The 26,740-nt window shown below is 54.1% G+C and overlaps 3 protein-coding genes and 1 long non-coding RNA gene across 20 annotated transcripts; 3 read left to right on the top strand and 1 right to left on the bottom strand.

Moving 5' to 3' along the window:
• The first annotated feature begins 52 nt into the window (after positions 1-52).
• INCA1 (inhibitor of CDK, cyclin A1 interacting protein 1) lies at positions 53-5,461 on the top strand. 6 transcript variants are annotated; one of them, XM_057500988.1, is made up of 8 exons: positions 280-424; positions 748-841; positions 1,758-1,845; positions 3,336-3,449; positions 3,680-3,719; positions 3,996-4,189; positions 4,648-4,813; positions 5,037-5,461. In XM_057500988.1, the coding sequence occupies exons 3-8, from the start codon at positions 1,763-1,765 to the stop codon at positions 5,181-5,183; spliced, it is 744 nt and encodes a 247-aa protein (XP_057356971.1). In that variant the 5' UTR covers positions 280-424; positions 748-841; positions 1,758-1,762; the 3' UTR covers positions 5,184-5,461. The 6 variants fall into 6 exon arrangements, with proteins under 6 accessions (XP_036751846.1, XP_057356971.1, XP_057356972.1 ...); XM_057500989.1 differs by having other exon boundaries at positions 280-579; positions 4,017-4,189; XM_057500987.1 differs by having other exon boundaries at positions 280-579.
• LOC118917779 (uncharacterized) lies at positions 4,959-6,340 on the bottom strand. The gene is made up of 2 exons (XR_005026894.2): positions 6,152-6,340; positions 4,959-5,721 (listed from the first exon to the last, which is right to left on the bottom strand). It is a non-coding gene; the product is annotated as an uncharacterized LOC118917779 (long non-coding RNA).
• Positions 5,879-22,041, top strand: CAMTA2 (calmodulin binding transcription activator 2). Of its 12 annotated transcripts, none has more exons than XM_036895937.2 (24): positions 5,932-5,967; positions 6,410-6,554; positions 7,250-7,344; positions 7,546-7,649; positions 8,799-8,866; positions 8,949-9,084; positions 9,556-9,692; positions 10,011-10,075; positions 10,409-10,543; positions 11,133-12,076; positions 12,708-12,834; positions 14,255-14,389; positions 16,200-16,315; positions 16,929-17,113; positions 17,436-17,514; positions 17,698-17,920; positions 18,115-18,422; positions 19,475-19,671; positions 19,926-20,109; positions 20,319-20,390; positions 20,499-20,519; positions 20,683-20,870; positions 21,029-21,103; positions 21,194-22,041. In XM_036895937.2, the coding sequence occupies exons 3-24, from the start codon at positions 7,314-7,316 to the stop codon at positions 21,255-21,257; spliced, it is 3,594 nt and encodes a 1,197-aa protein (XP_036751832.2). In that variant the 5' UTR covers positions 5,932-5,967; positions 6,410-6,554; positions 7,250-7,313; the 3' UTR covers positions 21,258-22,041. The 12 variants fall into 12 exon arrangements, with proteins under 12 accessions (XP_036751837.2, XP_036751838.2, XP_057356963.1 ...); XM_036895933.2 differs by having other exon boundaries at positions 5,933-5,967; positions 9,606-9,692; positions 9,922-10,075; XM_036895934.2 differs by having other exon boundaries at positions 5,935-5,967; positions 9,621-9,692; positions 9,922-10,075.
• On the top strand, positions 21,294-26,310 carry SPAG7 (sperm associated antigen 7). Its single transcript, XM_036895956.2, has 7 exons — positions 21,294-22,256; positions 24,725-24,792; positions 25,031-25,119; positions 25,233-25,317; positions 25,430-25,519; positions 25,603-25,759; positions 25,876-26,310. Exons 1-7 carry the CDS (start codon positions 22,172-22,174, stop codon positions 25,983-25,985), a joined length of 684 nt encoding a protein of 227 aa, XP_036751851.1. The 5' UTR covers positions 21,294-22,171; the 3' UTR covers positions 25,986-26,310.
• Positions 26,311-26,740: the final 430 nt, after the last annotated feature.

Genomic DNA, 26,740 nt, shown 5'->3' with positions numbered 1-26,740 from the left:
GCGCGCACGCGGGCTGGCGCGCGCCGTCCCGAGAAAGGGCCCCGGAGGGACCCGGCCTGCTGTTAAAGGGGCAATACCCTAGGGACTGTTGGGGCCCACCGGGCGGGGACCGGGGAACGAACTGCAGACGCAGAAGAACGAGCAGGGCGCCGGCATCTGGGTGTGCTACCGGCGCCTGAGAAACGGGGCAAGTAGGGGCGGGCCTTTGAGAGGACTCAGGCCCGGAGCCCGCGCACGTCGCCGCCTCCAGAGGCGCGCCTAAGGGGCGGAACCTCCCGTCGAGCCCTGTCCAGGGGGTGGCTCAGCCCAGGCCCCGCCCCCAGGCGCGCGGCGCTGGCCGGCTGCTCTCCGAGCTCCAGTCATCGCCTCTCTCCTCCGCCTCGCCCGGCCTAGCGCTCTGGAATTCGCCGGGCAGCTGCCTCAGGTGTTGTGGCCAAGTGCGGTCAGCAGCGGCCAGGCACCCCCGGGCGCGCTGTCCCTGCCGGGCCCTTAAGTGCGGCAGCCCGAGCTGGCCCGGTCCACCGCCTCAGGCCCAAGCCACCCTCGGTCAGGCCCAGGCCACCCCTCCCTCAGGCCTCAGTGAGTCTCCTCAGGCCACACTGTTATGCTCTTAGGCTTGGCTGTTCCCCAAGGCCTGGCCGCCTCAGCCCACCTGCCAGGCTCCTTGCCACTTGAGGCCCAAGCCACACCCTCAGGCCTGGCCCTTCCCTCCGCAGAGGGCCGACCCGTGCCCTCCGCTCTCCCCAGGCTCAAGCCAACTCCCCAGCCCAGCCTGATCCCTCAGCTCCTCATCTGCCCTGTCTGGCTCCGGATGCCCTCCAAGGCATTGGCTACTCCCTAGGTCAGTCGTTGAGTACTCTGTCTAGTTTCCTTAAGCCCCTGGCTGTCTCTTAGATCTCGGTCACCCGTTTAGACCCAACCACCTGAGGTCTGAATGCCCCTCAACTCCCAACTGACCCTTGTTCAGCTTTTCCCCTCTGGCCCTGGACCTTCAATTTCAACTCCACCACTCAACTCTTAACTGTCCCATCTGCCACAGCAGCCCTAAATACTCCCCCATTTTTTACCTTACTTGACTGCTTTTTCAGCCCATCCCTCGTTGCCTTTGAATAAATACTTGTTCACCTCCAACAGTTTCCAATTCATCTTTTCTGTCTTTTATGCTGCCTACAAGCATTCTCCTAACTTAGCTTGCATTCTCACTTACCTTTTCTGCCCACTGCAACTGGCTCTCAGGTCATCTTTGGCTGACCCTAACTGTGGCTCTGTGCCACTAACCTCTCTGCTCACCTTCTTTACCTACAGACATTTCCAACTTTCCCCTCCTTCCCTGTCACCAATGACCACACTTACTTTTAATTAGCCTCCCATACCTGATTTATTTACCAACTCTCATCAATTCTATACCAACTACCCACAAATGCCTCTGCCTGGCTTGTCTCCATCTGTCATCCTCTTTCATTTCATCATCCTATATTGATAGTTAAAGTTACTTAACTGCCATCTGTAAATTTCACTTACTCTACACATTTGGCTTCAGAAAACTGATTTTTCCTTTATTTTATCACATTCACATTTCCTGTGCTCACCATCTTCAGTATGTTCAGCTAATAGAAATGTCCAGCACTAGAAATACCTTTAAAACTCTTTCCTCTTTCAGGACCAATTCATTCTCTTTACAATCTCTAGAACCGCTACTGGTCTCATCTCTATGTCCATTACATGAGTGAATGATTCATTTTCCATTCCCCTCCCAGCACCAATGAGGAGACTCAGTCCAGCCACCCAACCCAGTCCAGTCATCCAGGTGCAGGAAGATGGAGACAACTTCATCCCCTTTGCCAAGTGAGTCCTCCCTGCCCAGTGGGGAAGATGGTGAAGGGATGGAGGGAAAATTGCACACCTGGGATCTTCCCTAATAAGAGTAGGAAATAAGGAACAGGATTGATAATTTCTTAATTTATTCAACAAATAGTTTTTGAAAACACAATGTTTTCAGGCTCAGGCACCGGGGATTCAGCAATTGGAAAGATAGGGGTCCTGCTCATAGAGCTTACATTCTAGAGGGAGGAGACAGAATGTGTAAACAAACAAACATAATTTCAACTAGTGATAAGTGCTGTGAAAAAAACAAACAGGAGTATCATATAGTGGAAAACAGAGTGACTTGGAGACGCAAGTTTAGAAAGGGTGATTGTGAAAGACTTTTCTGGGGAGGTTAGTGTGAGATGAGGTCTGAAAAATTAAAAGAAGCCAGTCTAATAAGAACCAGGGGGAGAAGGAATAGTAAGTGTAAAAAATCCCAAGGAAGAAACAAGCTCTTGGTATCTTCTAGGACCAGGAAGCAGGCCAGTGTAACTGAACCTTAATGATCAAAGGGAAAGTGGAGAATAAAGGCAGTTAGGCAGAGGCCAGATCAAGTAGGACCTTATAAGCCACTGAAAAGAGTTTGGGTTTTACCCTAAGGACAGTAGAAATCAGTGAAAGGTTTTAAACAAGCGAATGACACAAGCAGACTTTTCTTCAACTTTTTTATTATGGAAAATTTCAAACAAATACAGAAGTTGAGATTTACTTCAAAATTATCTGAGTAGTAAGAGGCTGGCTGGGTGTAGATGAAAAGATTATCCAGAAGCTGACTGTAAAGGGCACACTAGGCTGGGAAGGAGATGTTGAATGGGCAGCTGAACCTGAGGTGAGTCTGGAGGCCAGAGGAGGAGCCAAGGATGGAAATATAGATTTGGGGATCATCTGTGTGTTGATTGTATTTAAAGTCATGGGCCTGGGTGAGACCACCTAAGGAGAGGTGGAAATGGAGAAGATAAAGGGCCTGGGCCAAGCCCTCACTCCTTCTAGAGAGCAATAGAGCAGTCATCATTCAATCTGAGGGCTTTGGAAGTGATGAGCACCATCTCAAACAGCTCTGCACACCCCTCCCTATCTATAAGCGTATTAGTGTTTCTGAGAGAGGGAAGAGGTTCTGCTCTCCTGGATCCTTGCATTAACCAAAGGAACCTATTTGTAGCTGGGGCCTTCCTCTTTGAGAGCCCTGCTTGCTAGATATGGTTTTTTTTGGTTGTGGGGTATAGAAACTTGAGATTCAGTAAGATCTGAGGTTCAAACACTTGTCAGTCTCCACCCTCACCCCAGCCCCAATCTCCTTTCAAATCAGAGGCCTCACTACCTTCCTCAGCTAAAATGGATAAGAGAGGACATGGCTTGAGGAAGCCTGAGCAGCTGTATGATCCCCTGGGAAGACAGGACTCCTGAATCCCTGGAGCCAGTAGATCCTGTAAGGGAAGAGCCAGACCCAAGCCTACCTTGTCCTGTCTCAGGTGTTCCAGGGTGGTCAGCCGATCTCTACCCTCCAGCTTGCCTTCCCAGAGCCTCAGACTGACGCCCCAGCGCTATGGAGACATCTTCTGGGAGAACCTTCGTCAAAGGCCCAGGTGGGTAGAAATGCAGAAAATGGGGACTAACTGAAGTGGGAAGGTGAGGCTATACAATTTTAAACTACCATAAAGCCTTATAGCAGTAAGACCTATATGGGGCTAATAGTCCCACTGGCTGATGGACACATAATTGAGTGTCCTAATGCCAGATAGCTAGGTGGTTGGGAGAGAAACAGTATGGATGGGGGTATCTTTTCTTCACTTAGCTCCCTTTCTGTGCTTTACAGCCCCACCTGCATGGAGGAACAATATGTTCCACCTCTGCCGGTATGACAAATATTCTGCCTGTCAAGACTTTTTGGTTAAAATTACACCCACTCCCTTCCTACCCCCAACCCTTCTTATTGTCCCTTCCCTCTGGTGTCCTCCAGCCAGTCCACTGGTGAAGCCCTCCTTTCTATGAACTAATCCTTATGAATCAATACAGATCATAGCTATATTTTTGTGATCTGAGCTTCCCAAGACCCGACTCCATTTCAGTCCATGCTCCCCTGAGAGACCCAGTTGTGCCCTCTAGTTCCTTTTCCCCCTGCTCTGGTACAGAGAACCACTGGTTGCTCGCAGACTGGCCTGTACCCCCCTGAGGGGCTCCCACCCCCTGAGATGCTGTTTAGAAGAAAGAGAAGGAAGCCATATTTGATGGGAATGCAGCAGCGACCTGGAGGCATCCCAGCCCGGGTAAGGGCAGTCACTTACCACCTGGAGGATCTAAGGAGGCGACAGAGAATCATCAATGAGTAAGGAGAAACAGTTGGGCTCTGGGAGCCTAGCATAGTTTGGGGACAGGCTCGTTTGAACTAAGGAAGGGGTTGAGAGCTTTGAAAGAACTGAAGATTGGAAATGAGCCATGGACTTAGTGCAACTGAAGCAGAATTTCTATGGTGTGGAAAGGAGGGAACTGAGGGATGGAGAGGATGAGCCACATGAGCAGGAAGGAATGGAAACTGGACCATTGCAGACAGGGAAGCACTCCATAGAACTGGAGGAGAGTAGAGAGTGAGAGGTCACCTCTGAATCCCTGAACTGAAAATACCTCAGGCCAAGGGGAGCAGAGAGTTGGGGGTGGAGAGTTGGAAGTCAAATGACAATGCCCCTCAGTCCGAGCAGGAAGTGTTTCAGGGCAGAAGAGTAAGGAATGGAGAGACAGGAAACCTGGCCTCCAGGCAGCCCTTTCCTAAGCCTAAAGTCTCCACAGACTGAAGAAGGCCCAGTGGGGCAGCTCAGGGGCTGCATCTGAGCCCCTGGTGCTTGACAATGGCAGCTGTGGATTCCCCAGCAGCACCGAATACCCTGACCTGGAAGAGGAGAGGGCACTCTATCCACCGGAAGGGAACCACTTTCTTCCTCCTGGCAGGACCCAGGTACAGTTGGAGAGGAACCTGCTGGACTGGTGGACGGTGACATGGGCATCTGGTCTTGCATGGAGGGGCAGTGGAAGTCAAAAGCCAAGTTGTATAGCAGGATGTGAGAAGCACAAAAATAAAGTAGGCGAGAGCCAGACACAGGTTTGGGAACTAGGAAATCTGGAGAGAGACCTACTTTTCCATTCTTTTATTCTTTTTTCAATTTCTCTCATCCGAACAGCTGCTTTGGTCTCCCTGGAGTCCCTTGGGCCAGGAGGGGTCTTGTTTCTCCAGGCAGCTGAGCTCTCTGGCCTCCTACAGCACTGTCATAGCCCACAGAAACCCCCTCTGCAACCCTTGGGGAATGGAGCTGCCGTCTGAGGAGTAAGGAGAAACCATGGTGCCCACGTGCTGCCGCTGCTTCGGGGACCCACGACTAGTTCTCCTGGCTGGAATCTACCCCAGTTCTGACATCAAGGCATTTCTTTCCTTAGCCTCTCCCAACTTCCTTTCCCATCCTCTGAATGAGGCATTAACAGTGCCCTCGGCTTCCCATCTCAACCTGTCCCTCTCACAAGAACCCCCAAAGCCTGTCCCCCACGCCCGCTCCCAGGCACTGTGTTCTTTCCTGTTCGGTTATTAAAAAGCAAGCGAATTGAGCCCAGAGTTCTCTCTCTGTGAAGTGGTGATGTGATGGAGAGGTTCATGGGGAAGAGGGCTCCTTTCACCTTCTGGATGAAGTCGGGCTGGGTTCTCAAATCCCAGGAGACATGCCCAGGAGAGAAAAGGCCTGCCTTGAGTCCAGCGCTCCTCGCCCAGCAGTGGACCGCCGCCCGCGTCCCACTCGCCCGGCCCGGGGTCACGTCAGGGGGCCGATTTCCGCCTCCCGGTCCGCAGAATCCCGACCCTCAGCACGGCTGCCCCTTCTGGACTTCCCACCCGTCAGTCCCTCCGCCAGGCTCAGGACCCGGGAAGCCCAGTTCCGCCCAGCGCCCCACCCAGAGCCCCACGTGTGCTGACCCCAGGTTCCCTCCCCGACCCCCCCATCCCCTTAATTGGGAGGCCCCGCCCCGTGCGCCGTGACGTTAGACGCCGCTGTCAGCAGGCGCTGGAGGGGGGGTCGGTGTGGGGTAGAATGGCCGCTGCCGCCGTCACCCGCGGGACCCCGGGAGGTAAGAGCCAGGGCCTCTCGCCCGCCTCTCCGCACCCGCGTCAGGGGGCGCAGCTCCAGCGGCCCGGACGTGGCGCGCCGTGCCGGGGGACCACCGTCCCTCCTCCCGGTTCTCCCCACTCCCTGCTTCCGTCCTCCTCCCCCGCGCCAGGGGGCGCCGCTCGGCGCAGGGCCCCAAGGCGGACCTGTCTGGGTTTCCGGGGATCCCGGCACCCCGGCACCCGCACTGCTCCTTGCCCGCCGCGCGCCCGTGGGCGGACTTGCCCTGCAGCTTATCCCGAACATCCATCCGTGCGGGCGGGAGGCGGGTCCTCCCCACCTCGTAGCTTCTTCGGGGACCACCGCCCCGCCGTGGGGGTCCACCCCCGGGCAGGCTCCGCACCCTGGCAGGCTGCCTGGTCCGGCCTGCGCACCTGCGCCGTGAGGCGTAGCCTTTACCCCAGCCCAGGCTCCACTGCGCCCAGCCGAGCTCCGAAGGGCCTCCTCCCCCTCTCCATTCCCGGACACCTGGCGGAGCCGCGCTGAGAGCATCCTCCAGCTCCCATCTGTTCCCCCAGAAGGGTGGGGGCTGAGGCCGGAGCCTGAGTGGTATAGATGGAGGCCAGGGGAAGCAGAGGCGTTAGGGGAGAGAGGTGTGGGGTCTGGGTGGAGAGGGCTGTCAGCCTCTGGGTGGAGGATGGGGTGTCCCGAGGGTGGGAAGCTGTGTCCTGGGCGGCCAGCCCAGATTCTACCCAGGCCCTGACCAACCTGGAGGAGAGAGAGTAGGTTAGGATCAGTTATCATAGCTGCCCTTTCCCATGGAAAAATCAAATAGAGAAGGAACTCAGGGTGTGTCTTTTAAGGCCTAACTCTCCACCCGGACTTAAACCTCCTGTCCTCCCCCAGTATTCACGCTCTCATTTGCCAAACCATCCTCCAAGGACCGGATGCCCTAAATCCCAGCTCCCAGGACTGACCCCACCTCAGTCAGCTTCCTCCAGAGCCCAGGCTGTCGCACCTCTGAAGCGCCTGCCCTGCCAGCCCCTCCCCTCCCCCGCCCTAACTGGCTCTTCCTGATTACTCTGTTGTGTATCTTCCCACTCCTCTTGTCTCCTGGCACCATGTCTGCGTCCTCCCTCGCCTCTGTTCCCTGGCTCTACTCTCACATCACAGACTACCCCCTTCCTCTGGCTTCCTCATCCCTCCCAGATAGGACCACGCCGTTCAGTACCCTCTCCCCTGCTCATCCTCATCCTGGATAGATGTGGGGGCCTTTACCATGACGGTGTTCTCTCCCTTCCCAGCACAGACTCCCCCTCCCCCCGGCCCCTCAGGCCGGGGGTGACCTTGCCCCCTGGAGCCCTCACCATGAATACCAAGGACACCACCGAGGTTGCTGGTGAGTTTACAGTCCAGACCCCCAGTTTGGGCACAGCTGGTTTTCCTCTCTGCACTATGGTGCCCCTCTAATTCTTGGATCCCTCCTCTACTTGTCATCCGTTCAGTTTCCCCCAGTGCTTTGGACTCAAGCCCTTTTCCCCCTGCCTGTCACAGGGTGTCAGGAGCAGTACACTAAGCCCTCCCTTCTAATTCTCTCTAGAGAACAGCCATCACCTGAAGATCTTTCTCCCCAAGAAACTGCTGGAGTGTCTTCCTCGCTGTCCACTGTTACCTCCAGAGCGGCTACGGTGGAATACAAATGAGGTTTTCTAGGGATCCTGGGAGTTCAGGGCCCAACAAGGTCTGGTGGGCTGGAGGTGTGAATGGTGGTCTTCTGGTATCGACACTCCCAAGTGCAGTGAACTGTTCTAGGCTCTGTGAGGATCAGTCGTAGGAGAACTATAAAGATGTGCATCTTGTAAGAGCTCACTTCTTGGCATATCTGTCTGGGTAAATATAATATTACCAGCTACAAAGAATTTCTTACAAACTGAGCACCATGCTGAGCACTTGACCTGTCTCATCTCATTCCATCCTCTCATGATGCTGTAGAGCAGGCAAACTGTAATCATCCCCATGGTATAGATGAGGAATCTGACTGATTTCATGTAGTTTTAACTCCAGAGCCTCACTTTTAACCACCACTGGGGCTGGCTCCTTCTGGAGGGCATAGTCCTTATGTACACCCTACACACCCTACACACCGTGCTTTGCATGTAGTTGGTGTTCGGTCGTTATTGATCTGATTATTTGATTAAAGGAGAACTGTCAGTAGAAGGGTATATGTGTTTATTTTCACTGTAAATGCAGGAAGAGCCAGGGTAGTCAGCAGGGCCTCATGGAGATCTAGGAAGGGATTTGGCTGTATAGGATGGCTAGGATTCCAGAGCCAGAGAGATGTGTAAGTGGTACTGCAGGCTTGTAGGGCACTAATACTCAGGAGGTGACTGCTCAGGGCATGTTCATAGATGACTTAATGTACTGGTCTGGTAGGAATGGTAGGTACAACATGGGTAAAAATAGTGGAAACAATGGCTTGATTCCTGGTCTGAAAGAAACCTGAAGTCAGGCGGAGGAATCCATAATTCCTGGCAGTGTCAGACCATTGAAGTTTTCTGAGTCTAGAGGTGGCACAAAATGGGATTTGGAGAAAGTAAAATAATATGCAGCATGAAGAATGGAGAATGAAGTGCATGGGCTTGGCCTCAAGATAAAAGGCCCTAGTTAGGAGGGAGGGAAGGAGAGAAGGTTAGACTTCTGTCTGAGATGGAGCCTGAGATCCTTAGGAGGGCAGTGAGCCAGGTACCTGGCAACACCCTCCAGCAGCTGGCAGAGCTCAGCAGAGGGGGAGACCGACGGCATGACTCAGAGTTTAGGAAGGGGGCGCCCACCTGAGTGCCTCCTCTCCTACAGGAGATTGCATCCTACTTGATCACCTTTGAGAAGCACGACGAGTGGCTATCCTGTGCCCCAAAGACCAGGTGAGAAAGTCTGTGAAGGTGAGGTGTGGCAGGGATCCCGGGTTCTGTTCACAGAACTCGAGGCCAGCCCTTCCCTCCTCAGGCCTCAGAATGGCTCCATTATCCTCTACAACCGCAAGAAGGTGAAATACCGGAAGGATGGTTACCTCTGGAAGAAGCGGAAGGATGGGAAGACCACGCGAGAGGACCACATGAAGCTGAAGGTCCAGGGCATGGAGGTTAGTGAGGTGTCCAGCTCATCCCCACACCCACCCTTCTCCACCCCCTTAGCTGGGTTTGGTGACATCACTGCCTAACAGTCCCTCTTCCCTTCTCGCTCACTTTGGTTGTTTATAGCCCCTTCTCTGCTTCCCATTTCCCTCTGCGACCCCGCCCACCCTCCAGAGCTTAGGCCCTAGAGGACAGCAGCCCCTCACTTCTCTTGCATTTCCCCCAGAGGTCCAAGTTCTGAACCTCTCAGCACATGTTTCTCTTCCCCAAACCACTGTTCCTCACCTCAGATATGTTCTTGCCCTGCCCTCTGATTTCCAGATAGTCCCATAGCTCATCTTGAGGCCCTGGCCCCACTGTTCCTTTCTCTCTACCTTCATCAATGACTCAGGGAACTGGGGTTTGAAGGGGGTGGGGAACAGCAGAGGGGCGGTGAGGGTTGGAGAGGAACTGGTAGAAAGACTGGGATTCCTGCAAAGGGACTGAACAGAGGAAGAGTTGGGGAGCAGACTAGCCCTCCCCCCACCAGCCTGTCTCCTGGCAGTGTCTCTATGGCTGCTACGTTCACTCTTCCATCGTCCCCACATTCCATCGGCGCTGCTACTGGCTGCTGCAGGTAAGAACAGCAGAGCTCAGGGAGCCAGGCTCTTGTTGGCTTTTGGGAAATGGGGTCTGGAAGGATGAAATACAAGGATGTCTAGGTTCTGGGTGTGAAAAGGAGCCTGGGAAGAAGTGGGGGTAGGGATGGAGAGAGCCAGAACTTGGGGGTGAGGTGGGGGCCCGGGAAGCTGAGTCCCCTGGACCACAGACCCTACTGCGCTGTGTGTGTGCCCTTGTGCTCTCAGAACCCTGACATCGTCCTTGTGCACTACCTGAACGTCCCAGCCCTGGAGGATTGCGGAAAGGGCTGCAGCCCCATCTTTTGTTCCATCAGCAGCGACCGGCGAGAGTGGCTGAAGTGGTCCCGGGAGGAGCTGCTGGGACAGCTAAAGCCCATGTGTAAGGCAGTAGGGCTGGGATGGCACTCCCAAGGGCCGATGGAAACGGGGGCCTCCCAAAGGGCCAGGGTTCTACACCCAGAAGGGTTTCCCTCCAAGCCAAGAGGGTACTTTTCCTGAGGGGATGCTAGGATTCCTGGTGAGTTCTAAGGTGTTAGAATGTGGAGAAGGGACTGACGGATAGCTGTGAGCTACATGTCCCAGCAGTCTTGAGGCTGCTGGCCTCTGTTCACCTGACCAGAAGCTCTGGGATATCTCAGGTGCTTGGAGGAGACATCAAGGTGATCTAGAGACTGGGTTGTGGGTTCACACAGCACTCCCCTTACTTCTGTAGTTCACGGCGTCAAGTGGAGCTGTGGGAACGGGACAGAGGAGTTCTCTGTGGAGCAGCTGGTCCAGCAGATTCTGGACACCCACCCGACCAAGCCCGCACCCCGAACCCATGCCTGCCTCTGCAGTGGGGGCCTTGGTTAGTGACCCCTGACCTTGGAGCTCTCTTCCTGCCCAGCCACACTACTCTTACTCAAGCCAGGGGGATATCTGTCTTGCTAAGATTTGCATGCTGCTTTGCATGTCTTTTGCATATCCCAGCAAGATGGGCCAGATGAAAGAGGCCTTCCCATCTGCCTGCACACTGGCCCCAGCTCCTTTCACTTGAGTCTTGGCAACCTCCGCTCTTTATCTGCCTTCTACTTTTAGCAACTCCTGGCCTCTCCAGCACTACCACTTACAACTAGCCTTAGCTTTATGCCTACTTGGTAACCCCTTGATTCTGTTCTGTCCATTTTCTATGCCTTCACCTATTTCTCTCAGCTTTGTCCCACTTCCTGAATCTTCCCCTCCAATGCTCTTCCAGTCCTGTTTAATTTGGGGGACGGAGGATAGGGGGGTGGGAAGCGGGAGGAGAAACATTTCTGCTGCCTCCCAGTGGCTACAGTCAGTATTACACCTCTGGCACCTGGCGAAATCCCAGGAAATGCATGAAGGCTTCCTGTAAGCAAAGGCTGGGGAAAGAGGTGTCTTATCCCTTCTCTCCTCCCCACCCCTTTCCACTCCAGGTTCCGGGAGCCTTACCCACAAGTGCAGCAGCACGAAACACCGCATCATCTCTCCCAAAGTGGAGCCCCGAGCTCTAACCCTGACCTCTGTCCCTCATCCCCATCCCCCTGAGCCCCCTCCACTGATAGCCCCACTTCCCCCAGAGCTCCCGAAGGCACATACCTCCCCATCTTCTTCTTCCTCTTCTTCCTCCTCTTCATCAGGCTTTGCAGAACCCCTAGAGATCAGACCTAGCCCTCCAACCTCTCGAGAGGGTTCGTCGAGAGGAGGCACCGCCATCCTCCTTCTGACAGGACTGGAGCAGTGTACTGGCAGCTTGACACCCACCGGGCATTTGGCTCCCCAGGCTGATCCTCGGCCTTCCATGAGCTTGGCTGTGGTTGTAGGCTCTGAGCCCTCTGCCCCGCCAGCTCCTCCCAGCCCTGCCTTTGACCCCGATCGTTTTCTCAACAGCCCCCAGAGGGGCCAGACATATGGAGGGGGGCAAGGGGTGAGCCCAGACTTCCCTGAGGCAGAGGCCGCCCTTACCACTTGTCCTGCCCTGGAGCCTGCTGCTGCCCTGGAGCCCCAGGCAGCTGCTCGGGGTCCTCCTCTGCAGTCAGCAACAGGTGGGGGGAGAGGAAACTGCTTCTTCATTCAAGATGATGACAGTGGGGCAGAGCTCAAGGCCCAGGGGGCCGCCCCACCCGTCCCCTCTCCGACCCCTTCCACCCCACCCTCACCTGCCCCCCTAGAACCATCCGGCAGGGCAGGAAGAGGGGAGACCTTGTTTGGAGGAGCTGGTGGGGCAAGCGAACTGGAGCCCTTCAGTCTTTCATCATTCCCAGACCTTATGGGAGAGCTCATCAGTGACGAGGCTCCAAGCACCCCTGCCCCAACCCCCCAGCTCTCTCCTGCTCTTGGCGCCATCACGGACTTCTCCCCAGAGTGGTCCTACCCAGAGGTGAGTCCCAGACTCCTCTCCTCCCTCCTCCGTCCCTCTTCCCCATGGTCTGTGACCTAATTTCCCTCAGCTTTCCTTCCTGCTAGTTCTTTTCCTAACCTCTATCTGGACACAGAGTATAAAGCTTCTTTGCTGTTTCCATAGTCTCTCCCGCTAGTCCTTGGCCCGTTTCATCCCCTTCACGTTAGTTGTGGCTGGGTGAGTCCCCACGTGCCCAGGGGCTTCATTTCCTTGGTGTCTGCTTCATGGGGAGGGAAAGAGAGGCAGCTCAGCCTGGAGAAGAGATAACACAGCTGGGATGCCATGCAGACTTTGGGAGCTGAAGGCCCATCCTCAGCAGTGGGGCTTTATGCCATCCAGAGAGGAAAGGAGCTAAAGCTGGGGCTGTGAGGGCCTGAGAAAAGGACTTCCTCCTGTGATAATATCTGCAGATTCAGGTAGAGGCATGTTGGGGAGGGTCAGACTAGCAGATATCATCCCACTGAGTCCTGTCCAGTCCCTGTACCCACAGACTGTAGCACATGGCCTGCCACATAGCAGATACTCTCTCAGGGTCTGAATTAATGAATGAATGAGTGAATGACTTCTCAACAGAGCTTCAGTCACGTGGCTGTCTGACTTTTGTCTACAGGGTGGGGTCAAGGTGCTCATCACAGGTCCTTGGACAGAGGCCACCGAGCATTACTCCTGTGTCTTTGATCACATCGCAGTGCCAGCCTCACTTGTCCAGCCTGGTGTCCTACGCTGCTACTGTCCTGGTATGGGGAGTGGGAATAGTAGGGGAAGGGACTTATGTATGGGCACTTAGGACTTCCAGGAAGCACCAGGAACAAATGTGTTGAATTGTTCTTGAGAGCGAAAGGGCTGCACCAGTCCTAAAGCTGAGCCCCAGGCAGATGAGTCTGGGCTTAGGTGTCAGAAGCTCTAGGTTCTGGCCTAAGAAATCTACTCCTTAGCTGACTAGAGGGCAGCTCTCACTAGATACTGCTGGTGAGCAGCTAATTCCCATTTCCCCCATCTTAGTAACAGGGTCATGATCTCTGAACTCTGATCATGGGGAATCAACCTTGAATAAGTCTGCTCCTTCCTTGGGTCCTTGGTCTCCCCTCCTATGAGGTCAGACATTTGACCCAATGAGTCTTTAACATCCATCCAGGTCCTCTGGCTTAGGTAGAGTCTATCTCTGGCTCCAATCCAGGGATCTCATGAGAGAATGGGAAGAGAGAGATGTTGGTCTCCTCCAGCCAGTCTTGGACTGAAGGACATTGGCTTCTAGACCTGCTCTGTCCAGTATGATAGCCATTAGCCACAGGTGCCTGTTGAAATTAGCTAAAATTAAAGAAAATTTAAAATTAATTTCTCAGTCATACCACATTTTGAGTGCTCAGCAGCCACATGGGGCTAGCGGTACCCTATTGAACAATGCAGATACAGAACATTTCTGCCATTGAGGAAAGTTCTGTTGGGCAGCACTGGTCTAGATGCTATTGCCAAGGCATGTCTCTGCCTGTTTGCCACCAGCTTTTTTCCTTACCGTTCATTCAACAGGCAGTGTGGCACTGCCTCCAGAACCACCAAAATGACTAATTGACAGCTTTGCTCTTGCTGAGTGTGTTCGTCTATCTCAGCAGCCCTGTTCCATAGGGCAGGGGAGGAAAGGGGACAAGACCTGAGAAGCAGGGGGTCAGGAGGAAGAGTCCCAGTTGCTAGCCTTGGGACCAGAGCCTGGCGGTTTCATTCTCAAGGCTACAGACATTGAGACCCTGGGATATAGCTCTCACTAGGTACTGCTGGTGAGCAGCTAATTCCCATTTCCCCCATCTGGTAACAGGGTCATGATCTTTGAACTCTGATCATGAGGAATCAAGGGGTTTAACCACCATCAGATTGTTTATAAGTATCTCTTGACACTCAGCTTCCAGGCCTTGGTGCTGAATCACAAACATCCTTCACTACAAGGCCTAGAATCCAAGGGGTCTCTGGCCCACAGGAGGTATTAAGTTCTCAAGTGAATGGAAGCCCTTCCCAGTTAGTGCCAAGGACACTGAAGCCAGGGGCCTCTGGGCCACCAGCAGGGAAGTAGGGAGTAGATAGGAAATGTTCATCTGTGGCTCTGACACCAGGGGCCAAAGAGGGAGCCAGGGAAAGAGCCCTTCTCACTGATCCTGCCCTCCCCAGCCCATGAGGTAGGGCTGGTGTCTTTGCAGGTGGCCGGGCGGGAGGGACCCCTTTCTGCTTCTGTGCTCTTTGAGTATCGAGCCCGCCGCTTCCTGTCACTGCCTAGTACTCAGCTTGACTGGTTGTCCCTGGACGGTGAGTACCTAGGCCTCTGACCCCAAGTGTTGGGCTGCACCACCTTGGGGCATGACGTGCTCCTAGACCCTTCAGGTTCTGGTGGCCACCACCCAGCCCCCACTCCATCCCTCTTCCCTCAGCTCCCACTTCATTGGTCATTTCTGTTTGGTAGCAAACTTCCCTCACCTCCTCTTCCCTGTAAATCTTGGAGCTATCTTTGTCTCTTGCCCTCCCCTCTCTATCTAGGCAAGCAAGGCCAAGAGGTGGGGGAGCAAATATATATGGGATATGTGTGAGTATATATAGATACATATATATACTTAGACATATATTTAAATTTTCTGTTTTTTTCTGTATTTATAAAGATAGGTGTTTGTTATAGGAAATTTGGAAATCACAGCAAAGCATAAAGTAGAAAATGAATATATACTATATATGTATAATATATGTGTATATACATTATAACATTACTACTTGGTGATAATTCACCCCCCTTTTTCTATACTTTCGTATACACACACACAGTGATGCACATACACGTACATATGTGCATTTATTTCAGTCTAGAACTTGTTCCCTTTACTGGTTATCCCTGTGAATTGTTTCTGTCTGCACCTGCTTCTGTCTTGAGGTTGCTTTTCTCTCTCCTCTTCTTGTTGTCTCCCCATTCTGAGGTCACCTTGTTGAGTTAGTTAATTTCTATCTCCCTGGACCCCTGCTCTCTCCCTTGGGGCTCTGGCCCCTGGTCAGCCTCACTCGTGGAGCTGCTCCTTGCACTACGCCCAAGTGGGTGTCTGGGCACCCACCTCTGACTCCAGTCTGCCTACCTTGGGATTCCAGCCCCATCTGTCCTGCTCCGTGACTGTCCCTCCACCTGATTTTCATGTCCCTGTGTCTTACGTCTCTCCTGTGGGCCTCCTCACTCCTCTTCTATCTGCATTTCTCCTTGGACCAGTATCTTAGCTTGCCCCCTTTCTCCTGCTGCTGGTGTGGCCTGTCCCCTGAACAGTTCTCCTTTGTCCTCTGCTTCACCTTGTTTATCCTTTTCACCTCATTATACCTGTTTTCTGCTCATTCTCTACCCTCACACTCCCTCATCCAGTTCTGGCATCCCACAACATCCCCAGCCTCCACCCTGTCTCTGTGCCTGTCTTCCCATGGCTCTGACTCCTTTCCACCTCCCCTCCTTTTCCTTGTGTGATCTCAGGAGAGGAGAGGTAGAGCTTGGGGGCGGGGGTGATGCTTGCGCATGCACAGGGTGGGGGCAGGAGGAAGAGGACTGGACATGGCTTTCCATCTGTCACCTTCCTTCCTCACCATCCTCTTTGTGGACAGCTGTGGGGGGCTGGGAAGAGGGGGCAATGCTTTTCAAATCACAGTCCCTGGGCTCTTTTGGGCCGTGGTTAACAGAAAGGGGGACCCTGGAATCCTTTAGCCTCAGCATGGGGGACAAAGGTAGTGTCTGGTGCAAGAAAAGCTGGTAGAACTGTTCCACTAGAAGGGTAGAGTGTGTGTGTGTGTGTGTGTGTGTGTGTGTGTGTGTGTGTGATCTGGGGCAGCTTGGGGCTGAATGCTGTTTGGGAATTTCTCCTATCTCTGTCTTGGTTCAGGTTCTGGCCCCAGGCCACTGGTTAGTACTAAGAGCCATAGTGTAAGGGCTGTCTTAGGCTGTGTGAAACACTGGGTGGGTAAAGGGGCTGCTGTTAGGGGAAGAGGAAAGAAGGCAATTCTGTGTTTTCATGTTCCAGGTCCTGGGACAGTTTGTTTTGGTGTTTAGGGTATCACCTAGACCCTGCCCTCTGAGCATCCCATACCTGTTCTCCCTCAGACAACCAGTTCCGGATGTCCATACTGGAGCGACTGGAGCAGATGGAGAAGCGGATGGCAGAGATTGCAGCAGCTGGGCAGGCACCCTTCCAGGGTTCTGATGCAACCCCAATTCAGGTACTTCCAGGACAAGGGAGGTCTACAGTGGGGTACAGGATGGTTCTTCCAAAAGAAAGTATCTTTAGTGTATGACTCTTCTTGCCCTCCTGTCCCAGTCCTCCTCCCTCCTTCTTGACGTCACTGTTCCCACCCCGCCCTGTGGCAAGAGTGGCTATTCTGGGAACCCTCTTGCCATGACAGGCTTCAGACTATTTCTGGTCTGAAGAGGGTGGTGAAGACAAGGGTGGGGGAGGGGACTGGGAGAGTTGGTGCTCAGTGCTCTGTGGGCCCTAAGTCTCTGCAGACTGGGAGAGGACTCTGAGTTCTGAGGGGGAGAAGCCCATCAGTGGATATGGCACTGATCTGAGCTGATATGAAGGCTCATGGGCAAGGGTGTGTTATGTCTGGCTGCCAGAGGGGCTGGAGGTTGGCTGTGGGAGTGGGGGACACCCCAGAACTCAGACTGAGAGAATTGGTGAACCATCAGAAGTCACATGGTGTGAACCTGGAGTGGCAAGTGTGTGGAGGGGTCCAGCTCTAGGAGCTGAGCAGACAGGTGTGGGGTTGCCAAGTCATCCCAAGCCAAGGGACCAGATGCCCAGGTCTCTGCATAAGGGTGTGTGTCCTGCAGGATGAAGGCCAGGGGCCTGGGTTCGAGGCACGGGTGGTGGTCTTGGTAGAGAGCATGATACCACGCTCCACCTGGAGGGGTCCTGAACGTCTGGCCCATGGAAGCCCCTTCCGGGGCATGAGCCTTCTGCACTTGGCCGCTGCCCAGGGCTATGCCCGCCTCATCGAGACTCTGAGCCAGTGGCGGTGAGCGGGAGTAGCGGGGAGGGACTGGGCAGCCACTGGGACAGGTGTGCAGGGGACTGAGGAGCTGGAGGACCTGGAACCCTGCCAAAAGGGAGCTGTGGTCACTGTGGGAAGAGGGGCTGGAAGAGGATTTGCACCTGGGGGAATTTCAATATCCCGACTGACAACACTGACTTCTTACACTCCTTATTCATCTCTTTGACTGCCTCTGCCTCATCCCACTGACCTTAGTGCTTCTAGACAGCTTGCTCCCCAGTCCCTTCAATTCTGTTCCTACTTTGCATGCTTTTCCCCTGACTTGTCCCTTTCCCATTCTCTCCAGGAGTGTGGAGACCGGAAGCTTGGACTTAGAGCAAGAGGTTGACCCGCTCAATGTGGATCATTTCTCTTGCACCCCTCTGGTGAGGAGGCCGAGTTCCTGAGTGCATGTGTAGCAGTGAGCAATAGGAACAGCACTTCAAAGGGAAGACCCTTTGAGGGATGCAGGGGAAGAGTGGGGAGGGCTAGGAACTGAAGACCTGGCCATGGGAGGAAGGGCCTCGGTCCTCACCTCCAACCCCTTCCTCCTCCTCTCTGCCCCACAGATGTGGGCTTGTGCCTTGGGACACCTGGAAGCTGCTGTGCTCCTTTTCCGTTGGAACAGACAGGCTCTGAGCATTCCCGACTCCTTGGGCAGGCTACCCCTGTCTGTGGCTCAGTCCCGGGGTCATGTGCGCCTTGCCCGCTGCCTTGAGGAGCTGCAGAGACAGGAAGCTTCAGCTGAGCTCCCACTTGCCCTGTCGCCACCATCCTCCAGCCCAGACACTGGTAAAGAGTTGGGCCTAATCTTTCTAAGAAGGGAATATGGGTGGGAGAATAGGCCAGGGGAAAGCTTACAGGTGTGAGAGTGAGAGGAGGAGGCAGGAATGGGAGGTAATAGTATAAAGACTGGTTGGAGGAGGCAGGGAAACTTGAGTGGCAGATGGCTCCTGCTGCCCTCCCCCTCTTCCCTCACCTCACAGGTCTGAGCAGTGCCTCTTCACCGTCAGAGCGTTCCGAAGGCACATTCTCTGTCACATCAGCCTATTCTAGTGCCCCGGATGGGAGTCCTCCCCCTGCTCCTCCGCCAGCCTCTGAGATTACTATGGAGGAGATGGTCGTCCCAGGCCAGCTCTCCTCTGGTGCCCCGGAGGCCCCCCTGCTCCTCATGGACTATGAAGCTACCAACCCCAAAGGGCCCCCATCCTCACCGCCTCCTCTCCCACCAGCCCCAGATGGTGGGGCTGCTCCTGAGGAAGCTGACAGCCCACTGGCTGTGGATGTGATCCCGGTACTGTTCAAGTGGATGGAATTGTGAGGGCTGGAACTAGAGTTGGGTATACGGGTGGGATGCTGCTGACTTGTTCAGGAAACAGAATCCAAGTCCAGCCTCTGTTTGGGAAGAAGGGGCCACTTGCCCCCAGCCTGGGGCAGGCAAGGGAACCCTTTGCTTTAGCTCCTGTCAGAGCTTGTGACTCAGAAGTCATGAGACATCAGAGGTTAAAAATTCTAGGGACTGTCTTGTTCAAGCTGGGTTGTAGGGATTATTTGTTGATCTACGAAGAGACAAGGTCCTTGGGGAACCAGAGTGGGGTCAAGTGAAGTTGGGGGGAGTGTGGAGCAGAGGTGGCAAAATGGAGGCATTCGGCAATGACCTGGGGTGGGGAGGAGGCCTGCATATGGTAAACATGAGAAAGTCTTGTGGCATGAACAACAAAAAAACAGCATCTTTGAGAGAGAAGTGCGATTCTCTGCTAGAATCTGGGGACATACTGCTTCAGAAAGGCTAGCAGGTTAATTGGGTAGCACTGTACATCCAAAAACTTGGAGAGGTAGTCTGCATTCTGTGCTACAGGCTTCTGGGTTGCAGCAAAGGCATGGCTGGAGCCGTTCAATAGGCTGTCGGTGGTTGGCAAGCAGTGAACTGGTTCTTGGAGAACTGAAGTGGGGGTGGGGTGGGAGGCATGGCCAAGCATGTGGGGAGGGTGTACTGATTAGCTGGCACAGGCCAGGCCCAGGTGGGGCAACAGGCACTTAGTCTGGAAAGTAAAGTGCTTCATTTGCTCAGCTCCTCAATCTCCATTTGGAGTGTGTCTTTCCTATATTTTCCCCATCTCCCCACAGAGTTGTACCCCCACGTGGGAGCCCTGTAAGCATAAATGAATGAATCTGAAACAGTGGCTGAGAAAGACAGGGTTAGCAGGGACACCATCCCTGAGGCCTCATCATCTGTGGTGAGAGCAGGAGCAGGATAGGCAGTGGACTGCAACTATGGCTTCTGCAGGCCAGGAACATCTGGCAGTTGGAGCCCCTCAAGGCTCACCTGGCTTCTCCTTCATCCAGGTGGACATGATCTCACTGGCGAAGCAGATCATCGAAGCCACACCAGAACGGATTAAACAAGAGGACTTCGTGGGGCTGCCTGAGGCTGGAGCCCCAGTGCGGGAGCGGACAGGGGCCCTGGGACTCAGCGAGACTATGTCCTGGCTAGCCAGCTACCTGGACAATGTGGACCATTTCCCCAGCTCAGCCCCTTCCAGGTGACCAGCTCAGGACAAAGTCTCCAGATTCTTCTTCAAAGGAAGATAGGGGGGAGGGAGGAATAAGGCTCCCCCATAGCCAAAGCTCCTTTCTGCTCAGGCCCCAGGGCCTTTGAAAAGGGGATTAGAATGGGCCGATAAGCTCTAAAGTCACTCTCCAAGCTCTGCTGCTGAGGATACGCCTTCACAGGGGTCCCTAAGTGGAAGAGGAATCTTAGATGCCCCATGGCACCCCTATTCCCTATCTCCTATAGCGAAATGCCCTTTGAGCGGGGTCGCCTGGCTATCCCTCCAGCACCTTCCTGGGCCGAGTTTCTCTCTACATCTGCCAGTGGGAAGATGGAGAGTGATTTTGCCCTGCTGACACTTTCGGATCATGAGCAGCGGGAACTGTATGAGGCAGCCCGAGTCATCCAGACGGCCTTCCGAAAATACAAGGTCAGAGGGCTGGGGGATAGCTCAAGGGATGAATCATATGATCTTGAGTCAGGGGAGACTGGGGGCTCCCAGGGCTTTGGGAGGGAGAGCAGTCATCCCAACAGGTCTCAGATGGGGTGAAAAGTTAGGGCCCCCTGCAAGTTGGAAGGATCCGTCAGATGTCTATTTGGTGGGCCGTTGGGTGCTGACACTGCCTTCTCCCTCCTTAGGGCCGGAGGCTGAAGGAGCAGCAGGAGGTAGCAGCAGCTGTGATCCAGCGCTGTTACCGGAAGTACAAGCAGGTGAGACCCTTCTCTCTCCAAAGCATACCCGCCCAACCCACACCCTCATTCCAGCCCAGAGCACCCAGAATGCTGCTGGAGCCCTAACTCCCCTTCTCTCTCCACAAGCTGACCTGGATTGCACTTAAGGTATTAGGCATGAGATCTGGGTGTGAGGTTGTGGTGATTCAGCCTCTCTGGGGGTGTGTGGATTAGAGAAAGAGACTTGCATCAACTGAACTTGGGGTGCCCCTCAGGGGTTTAGGTCTCTGTTCCTCCATTTCAGCCCCTATCTGTCCTCCCACCCCTGCAGTTTGCACTCTATAAGAAGATGACCCAGGCGGCCATCCTGATCCAAAGCAAGTTCCGAAGCTACTATGAACAGAAACGATTTCAGCAAAGCCGCCGAGCGGCTGTACTCATCCAGCAGCACTATCGCTCCTACCGCCGCCGGCCTGGGCCTCCCCACCGGCCCCCGGGCAGCCTGCCTGCCCGCAGCAAGTAGGGGTCCAACCTCCAGCCCTCAAGCACTTCGTGGCCCTCCACAGCACCCATGCCCATCCCCGACATCATCCTGCCTGCCCTTGCCTGATAAGGTCTCTAAGGGGTTGAAGCCCAGGGGATGCCTGAGGTTTCTTCACTTTTATTTCTACCACCAGAGGCTCCTTTCTCACTAAGAAGCAGGACCAAGCAGCCCGGAAGATCATGAGATTCCTGCGGCGCTGCAGACACAGGTACTCATTCCTTCCCTTCTCTCACTGGATTTTGCCCTGCCACCTCCCCCGATCTGCGGGTCTCCTCTGACTCCTTCCTTGACTCTGCAGGATGAGGGAATTGAAGCAGAACCAGGAGCTTGAAGGGCTTCCCCAACCTGGACTGGCCACCTGACCTCTCCACCGCCTTTCTCACCACCTGGGGGCCGCCTCTTGCAGTCTTAAAAGGGAGAGAGCTCTGTGGGGGAAGGGGAGCCCCCTGTCGGCAGCTTTCCCCGTCACTTCTGTCGGAGCCCTTCCTAGGTCTCCACCCTCCTCCCCTCCGAAGTGCTGAGCTCCCTCGCCCACCTCAGCTCCCCCACCTCTCTCTGATTCCCTCCTGGTCGAACCCCCACCCCTTTTGGCCCCTGGGTCCACAAGACCCACACCCCACACACCTGCATCTTCAGCTGTGACCTCCGGAGCCCTGCCTGCCCCTTCTCCACAGCTCCCTCCCTGCCTGCACCCAAGGCGGCCCCTTCCCGACTTGCCTTATTTATTAGTTCGACGCGTCTCTGAATGTATCCACCTCGGTCCCACCTCTGCCTTCGCTGCGCGCGCGCCCCTCGTATTTCAGGGCCGACCCCACCCTGACTCCGCATGTTTGTGTCTTCCTACCTTTCCGGCTCTGTCTTGCCCCGTCTCCCCGACTCTGGCCACCAATCTCGAGGCCAGAGTGGGAGGTTGTATATAGAAACGCGTTGCGGAGTCCCGGCCCCGTCCCCCGCGGGGAGGGGGCTTGTACATAATGTAACATACAGAGTATAGTGAAGAATCTATTTACAGCGCCTCGGGGAGGGCTGCACGGCCGGGCTCGATGGTTCCCTGGCGCGGCGGGGGCCTCCTGCCCTCTCCACGAGCACTTTCTACTTGTGCATGGGCTTGATTTCTACGCATTGCCATTAAACGTCGCTGCACCACCCAGCCTCCGGCGTCTCTCTGTAGGGGGCGGGGCTGGCGCGTGGTTTTCCGCCTCCGACGCGTTTCCGGCCTTAAAGGCCTTTCGCCCTTCCCTTTAAGACGCACCGCCCTCTCTCAGTCACTCCCAAGATGGCGGACCTACTGGGCTCCATCCTGAGCTCCATGGAAAAGCCACCCAGCCTCGGTGACCAGGAGACTCGGCGCAAGGCCCGAGGTGAGGATCCCAAATCCACAACCGCCTTTCTTCGCCCGGTTCTCAGGACCGCACTCTTCCCTCTTTGGGCAATGCCGCCTCCTCAACCTTGAAGGACCCCTCACAGGCCCCTTCGGAGACCCCCAGAGTCCCTAATAGGGCTGTCGACCCGCCCGCTGTCCTTAGCGGACGATGATTGGCTATCTGAAGCCTAGCGCCAGCCTCCCGTATTCTTCCTCACCTTGGCCTTCCGCAGTCCTTGTTTTCAATTTGTTGACCGGCCCGCCTGTCTGCTGCTGGCGTGCTCTGATTGGTAGGATGCCAACGCCACCCAACCACTTGGTGTTCCTCCGGCCCTCGACTTGCCTTCAGATTCGAAGGCGGGGGCGTGTTCGGCCGCTGGGCTTCTCCCACCTCCGGCCGGAGAGGCCTGTACCCCCAATCCCCATTCCGATTGGGTCTACTGCACGCCCATCCTCAATCCTTTCACCTCTATTGGCCATCTCAATTTAAAGGTCTCCCTTTTAAGTCTTGTCCGGCCTTCTTTTGGCCCAGTCCTTTCGATTTCCTTAGGCCCTCCTACTTGGTTTAACCCCGTCCCTTCTGCTTCCCTCGAACTCTCCTCTCGCCTGTAGCCTCAAGTTAATGGTCGGCCCGGGCGGATCGTTGATTGGAGGGATGAGAATGCTCTTGCCGGGTCCGATTGGCCGTAGTCTCGCCTGTGCTCTCCAAGTAACTTCCATGCCGGCGGTCTCAAATTCGGCTGCCAGCGTAGGGCGCGGCCGGTCGGGCAGTGTGGGCTTTGACTGGGTAGCTCGCGCTGCGGCTTATGCATGAGTCTGGCAGAGTGATTGCCTTGGAAAGGACCCCATCTGCTAGCCCTACCGGCCCTGACCACAGGCAAGTTCCCCACCCGCCCGAAGGGCGCCAGGGCCGGCTGACTGCTTTCAAAGTGCTCGAGTGCTGCCAAATATCAATACTATCGAAATATCATCCCATTATTTACTGACCGGGGTTGTTAAGGGCCAAGGGTACCTTCCAGGAGCCCACAATCTGAAGCATTAATGAAATGGTCACACAAGTTTAATAACCAACTTGATAAATGCTCTGAAAGAAAAATAATTGTTAGGAGGGCGTCTACCTAGGGGTCCTAATCTAGCCTACAGTGAGCTGAGATCTAAAGAATAAATAATTCAGTAAGGGAGGGAGAGCAAAATGTTACAGGCAGAGACGTGTATATTTGAAAGGCCGATGAAGGAGGGAGCATAATAGAACCTGGGAGTTGAAATAATTTACTGTTCATGTGGGGTTCACGAATGGCAGTTGGCAGACTAGGAAGTTAAGGTTGAGAGTTGTCACTTGCCTGAGATCAGCAGGTTACTAAGTAGCAGGGTTTCAAACCCAGGTATGACTTTTAAGCCTATCTTCTTAACCATAATCTTATGCCACCTCCTCAGATGCAGAGAGAAGATTCAGACCAATTAGGGAACAGTCAGTAGCCAAGATGGGATGCACTGATGGTGAGACCCTTGAGGTCAGAGTGACAAGAGCTTCTCAGCTGTCAGGCCCTGGGGCCACAGAGAATAACTGGATAGAAGATGAACAGGGTCCCTGCCTTCTAGGGACTCATAGTCTGTTGGGAGAGACAAGCAAAAAGTTAACATTATGTTAGTTCTCAGCAGGTGCTAGAGTGTCTGAACCAAAGTGCTTGGGCCCCAGAGGAAGAAGTAACTGAGTCATGGTGGATTTCAAAGTTTGCAAAGGAGGAAAAGCATTTCAAGCAGAAGGAACAACATGTACAATGGCATGGAGTGGTTAGGAAAAAGGGAAGAGGTTCAGTGCAGATGGATCCTTTGGAAGGATTCAGATCCTTTGGAAGAGGTGGGCCTTAAGGGTATAAAGGATTTGAAATGGCAGGAGAGAGGCTAGGGGACATTAAGACCAAAGGGTAGAGGTTCCTTTGCAGTCCACCCTGGACACTTAACCTCCAAAGGAGAAGGGTGTTAAGTCAGTCATTTCTGCATCATCCTAGCTGTAGAAGTGAGAAGTGCAGGTGTTACAAAATATAGGAAGTTAAATAATTTCCTGTTTCCTATGTAGACAGTGAAATGATAAACTCTTGGAGGCCAGGAGTTAGCCTCTTCTTACCTCCCCAGGTGCTTTGTAGTTATTTGTTGTATGCATTTTTTTTTAATTTTGTTAATTGGTTTCCCCAGTGGGGTTGGGAAATGGGGTTAAACATGATTCTAATCTTTGTTACTTCCACAAGACTGTGAACTCTTTAAAGGCAAAGCTATTTCTTAGTCATCTTTATGCTCTTGGGCCTAACACAGTGCCAGGTATAGAGTAAACATCAATAAATGCTTGGTGAATAGACAGTAACCCTACCTTCCTGGCCCGACCCTTTCCAGTGGACACCAGACCTCCTTACAAACTCTCCCCAGCCATGCTTCCACCCTTGGCCTCATGCTGCCATTTCTCACCCCCAGAGCAGGCTGCCCGCCTGAAGAAACTACAGGAGCAAGAGAAACAACAGAAAGTGGAGTTCCGTAAAAGGGTGAGAGCAATCGGAAGGATCAAAGGCAGCCTCAGGAAGGACTTCTAATAAGTTAGAATTGGAAGGTTGAGGACTCAGTTTTTTTGAAAATGTCATGAGACAGTTGGAGCCCAGAAACCAGTGGCATATGGAGTCTGGGAAAGATTTGGGGAGGCAAAGGCCTGTTGGCCCAGCTGGGGAGAGGGATAGTGGGGTGCAGCCATCATCTCATACCTTCTTCCCTTTTACCTCTCCCAAGATGGAGAAAGAGGTGTCAGATTTTATCCAAGACAGTGGGCAGATCAAGAAAAAGTTTCAACCGATGAGTAAGATTGAGAGGAGCATACTGTGAGTGTCTCTGGGCCGGGGGCCAGGGTGGCACCCAGTGGGGAATCCTCAAGAGGAGGGTGCTAGGCCCCCGTGGCTCTACATACTCTTTCCCCTCTGCCTTTCCTTCCCAGACACGATGTGGTGGAAGTGGCTGGCCTGACATCCTTCTCCTTTGGGGAAGACGATGAGTGTCGCTATGTCATGATCTTCAAAAAGGTGAAGGCCTGAGTTCCCCACTTTCTCGTTTTCACCTGTACCCCCCTGGGGGTGAGGAAAGAGAGAACACATGTATATGGAACCTTGACCCCATCATTCCCTTCTTCCTCAGGAGTTTGCACCCTCAGATGAAGAGCTGGACTCCTACCGTCGTGGTGAGGAGTGGGACCCTCAGAAGGCTGAGGAGAAACGGAAGCTGAAAGTGAGTTCTACCCAGCAGCCCATCACCTGGGAGGAGCTGGGGTCAGGCCCCTAAGCACTGGTGCCCTACCTCTGCACCCCTAGGAGCTGGCCCAGCGGCAGGAGGAGGAAGCAGCCCAGCAGGGACCTGTGGTGGTGAGCCCCACCAGCGACTACAAGGACAAGTACAGCCACCTCATTGGCAAGGGGGCGGCCAAGGATGCAGCCCATATGCTACAGGCCAACAAGACCTACGGCTGTGGTGAGGCCACAGTGGGGTCTGGGGAGGGCAGGGAGAGAAGCAAGGGGTGGGGAGAGGGGAGGGGAGGCCACAGCACAGGGCTCCTAGGCCCTCCCCACCCTTCCCTCTGCCTTCAGTGCCTGTGGCCAACAAGAGGGACACACGCTCCATTGAAGAGGCCATGAATGAGATCCGAGCCAAGAAGCGTCTACGGCAGAGCGGGGAAGAGTTGCCACCTACCTCCTAGGCATCCAGCCACCTGGGGCAGGGCAGTGGGGGACAAGGTTGCTGCTATTAGAACCCATCCTGGAGCCCCACCTCTGAACCACCTCCTCATAGCTGTCACTGAGGCTGGGGCAGGTGTTTGATTTGTCACTGTTGGAGCTTGGCTGTTGTGTGTGTGGTATGTTTAAGTGTGCATGTGTGTGTGTGTGTGTGTGTGTGTGTGTGTGTGTGTAAGAGTATGAGTGCACAGGTGGGTATTTAATCTGTATTATTCTCTGTTCTCCTTGGACTTTTTTCTTCCCCATGGGGCTGGGGTCACTTTACATTCAATAAACAGTTTGACCCAATGTCTTGATTTGTTTGAGTAGAGAAAGGTGGGTCCTGGAGAGGAAGAGAAATAATTTCAGTTGAATAGTACAAAACTGTTTGTGTTGGCCAAAGATGGCCAAGTACTGGCCCTTCCAAAGAGATTATTTTAGAGCACAAAAAACTAGAGCCACAAGGCCTTCCTTTGGATCCTGGCTCTGCCAGTTGCTAACCGTTACCTTGGGTATTTTACCTTTTAGTGCCTCAGTTTTCTCATCTATAAAATGGGGGAAATAATGGCAGGTAACTACCTGCAACTCTCTGAAGGAACTTTCAGAGATTACACAGGTCAATATCCATCAGTTATTCGAAACAGCTCCAGTGCTTGAAGCTTCAGAGAAGTCGTAGTTGCTCTGATTATCACCCTCCTCCTCACAAAGCGCTTAACTCTGCACGGGTGAGCGCCCAGAC

This window comes from Manis pentadactyla, chromosome 4 (assembly GCF_030020395.1).
Source record: "Manis pentadactyla isolate mManPen7 chromosome 4, mManPen7.hap1, whole genome shotgun sequence".
Lineage (NCBI taxonomy): Eukaryota > Metazoa > Chordata > Mammalia > Pholidota > Manidae > Manis > Manis pentadactyla.
The sequence above is the reverse complement of the archived record's forward strand: the minus strand, read 5'-3'. Positions and strand labels throughout refer to the sequence as shown.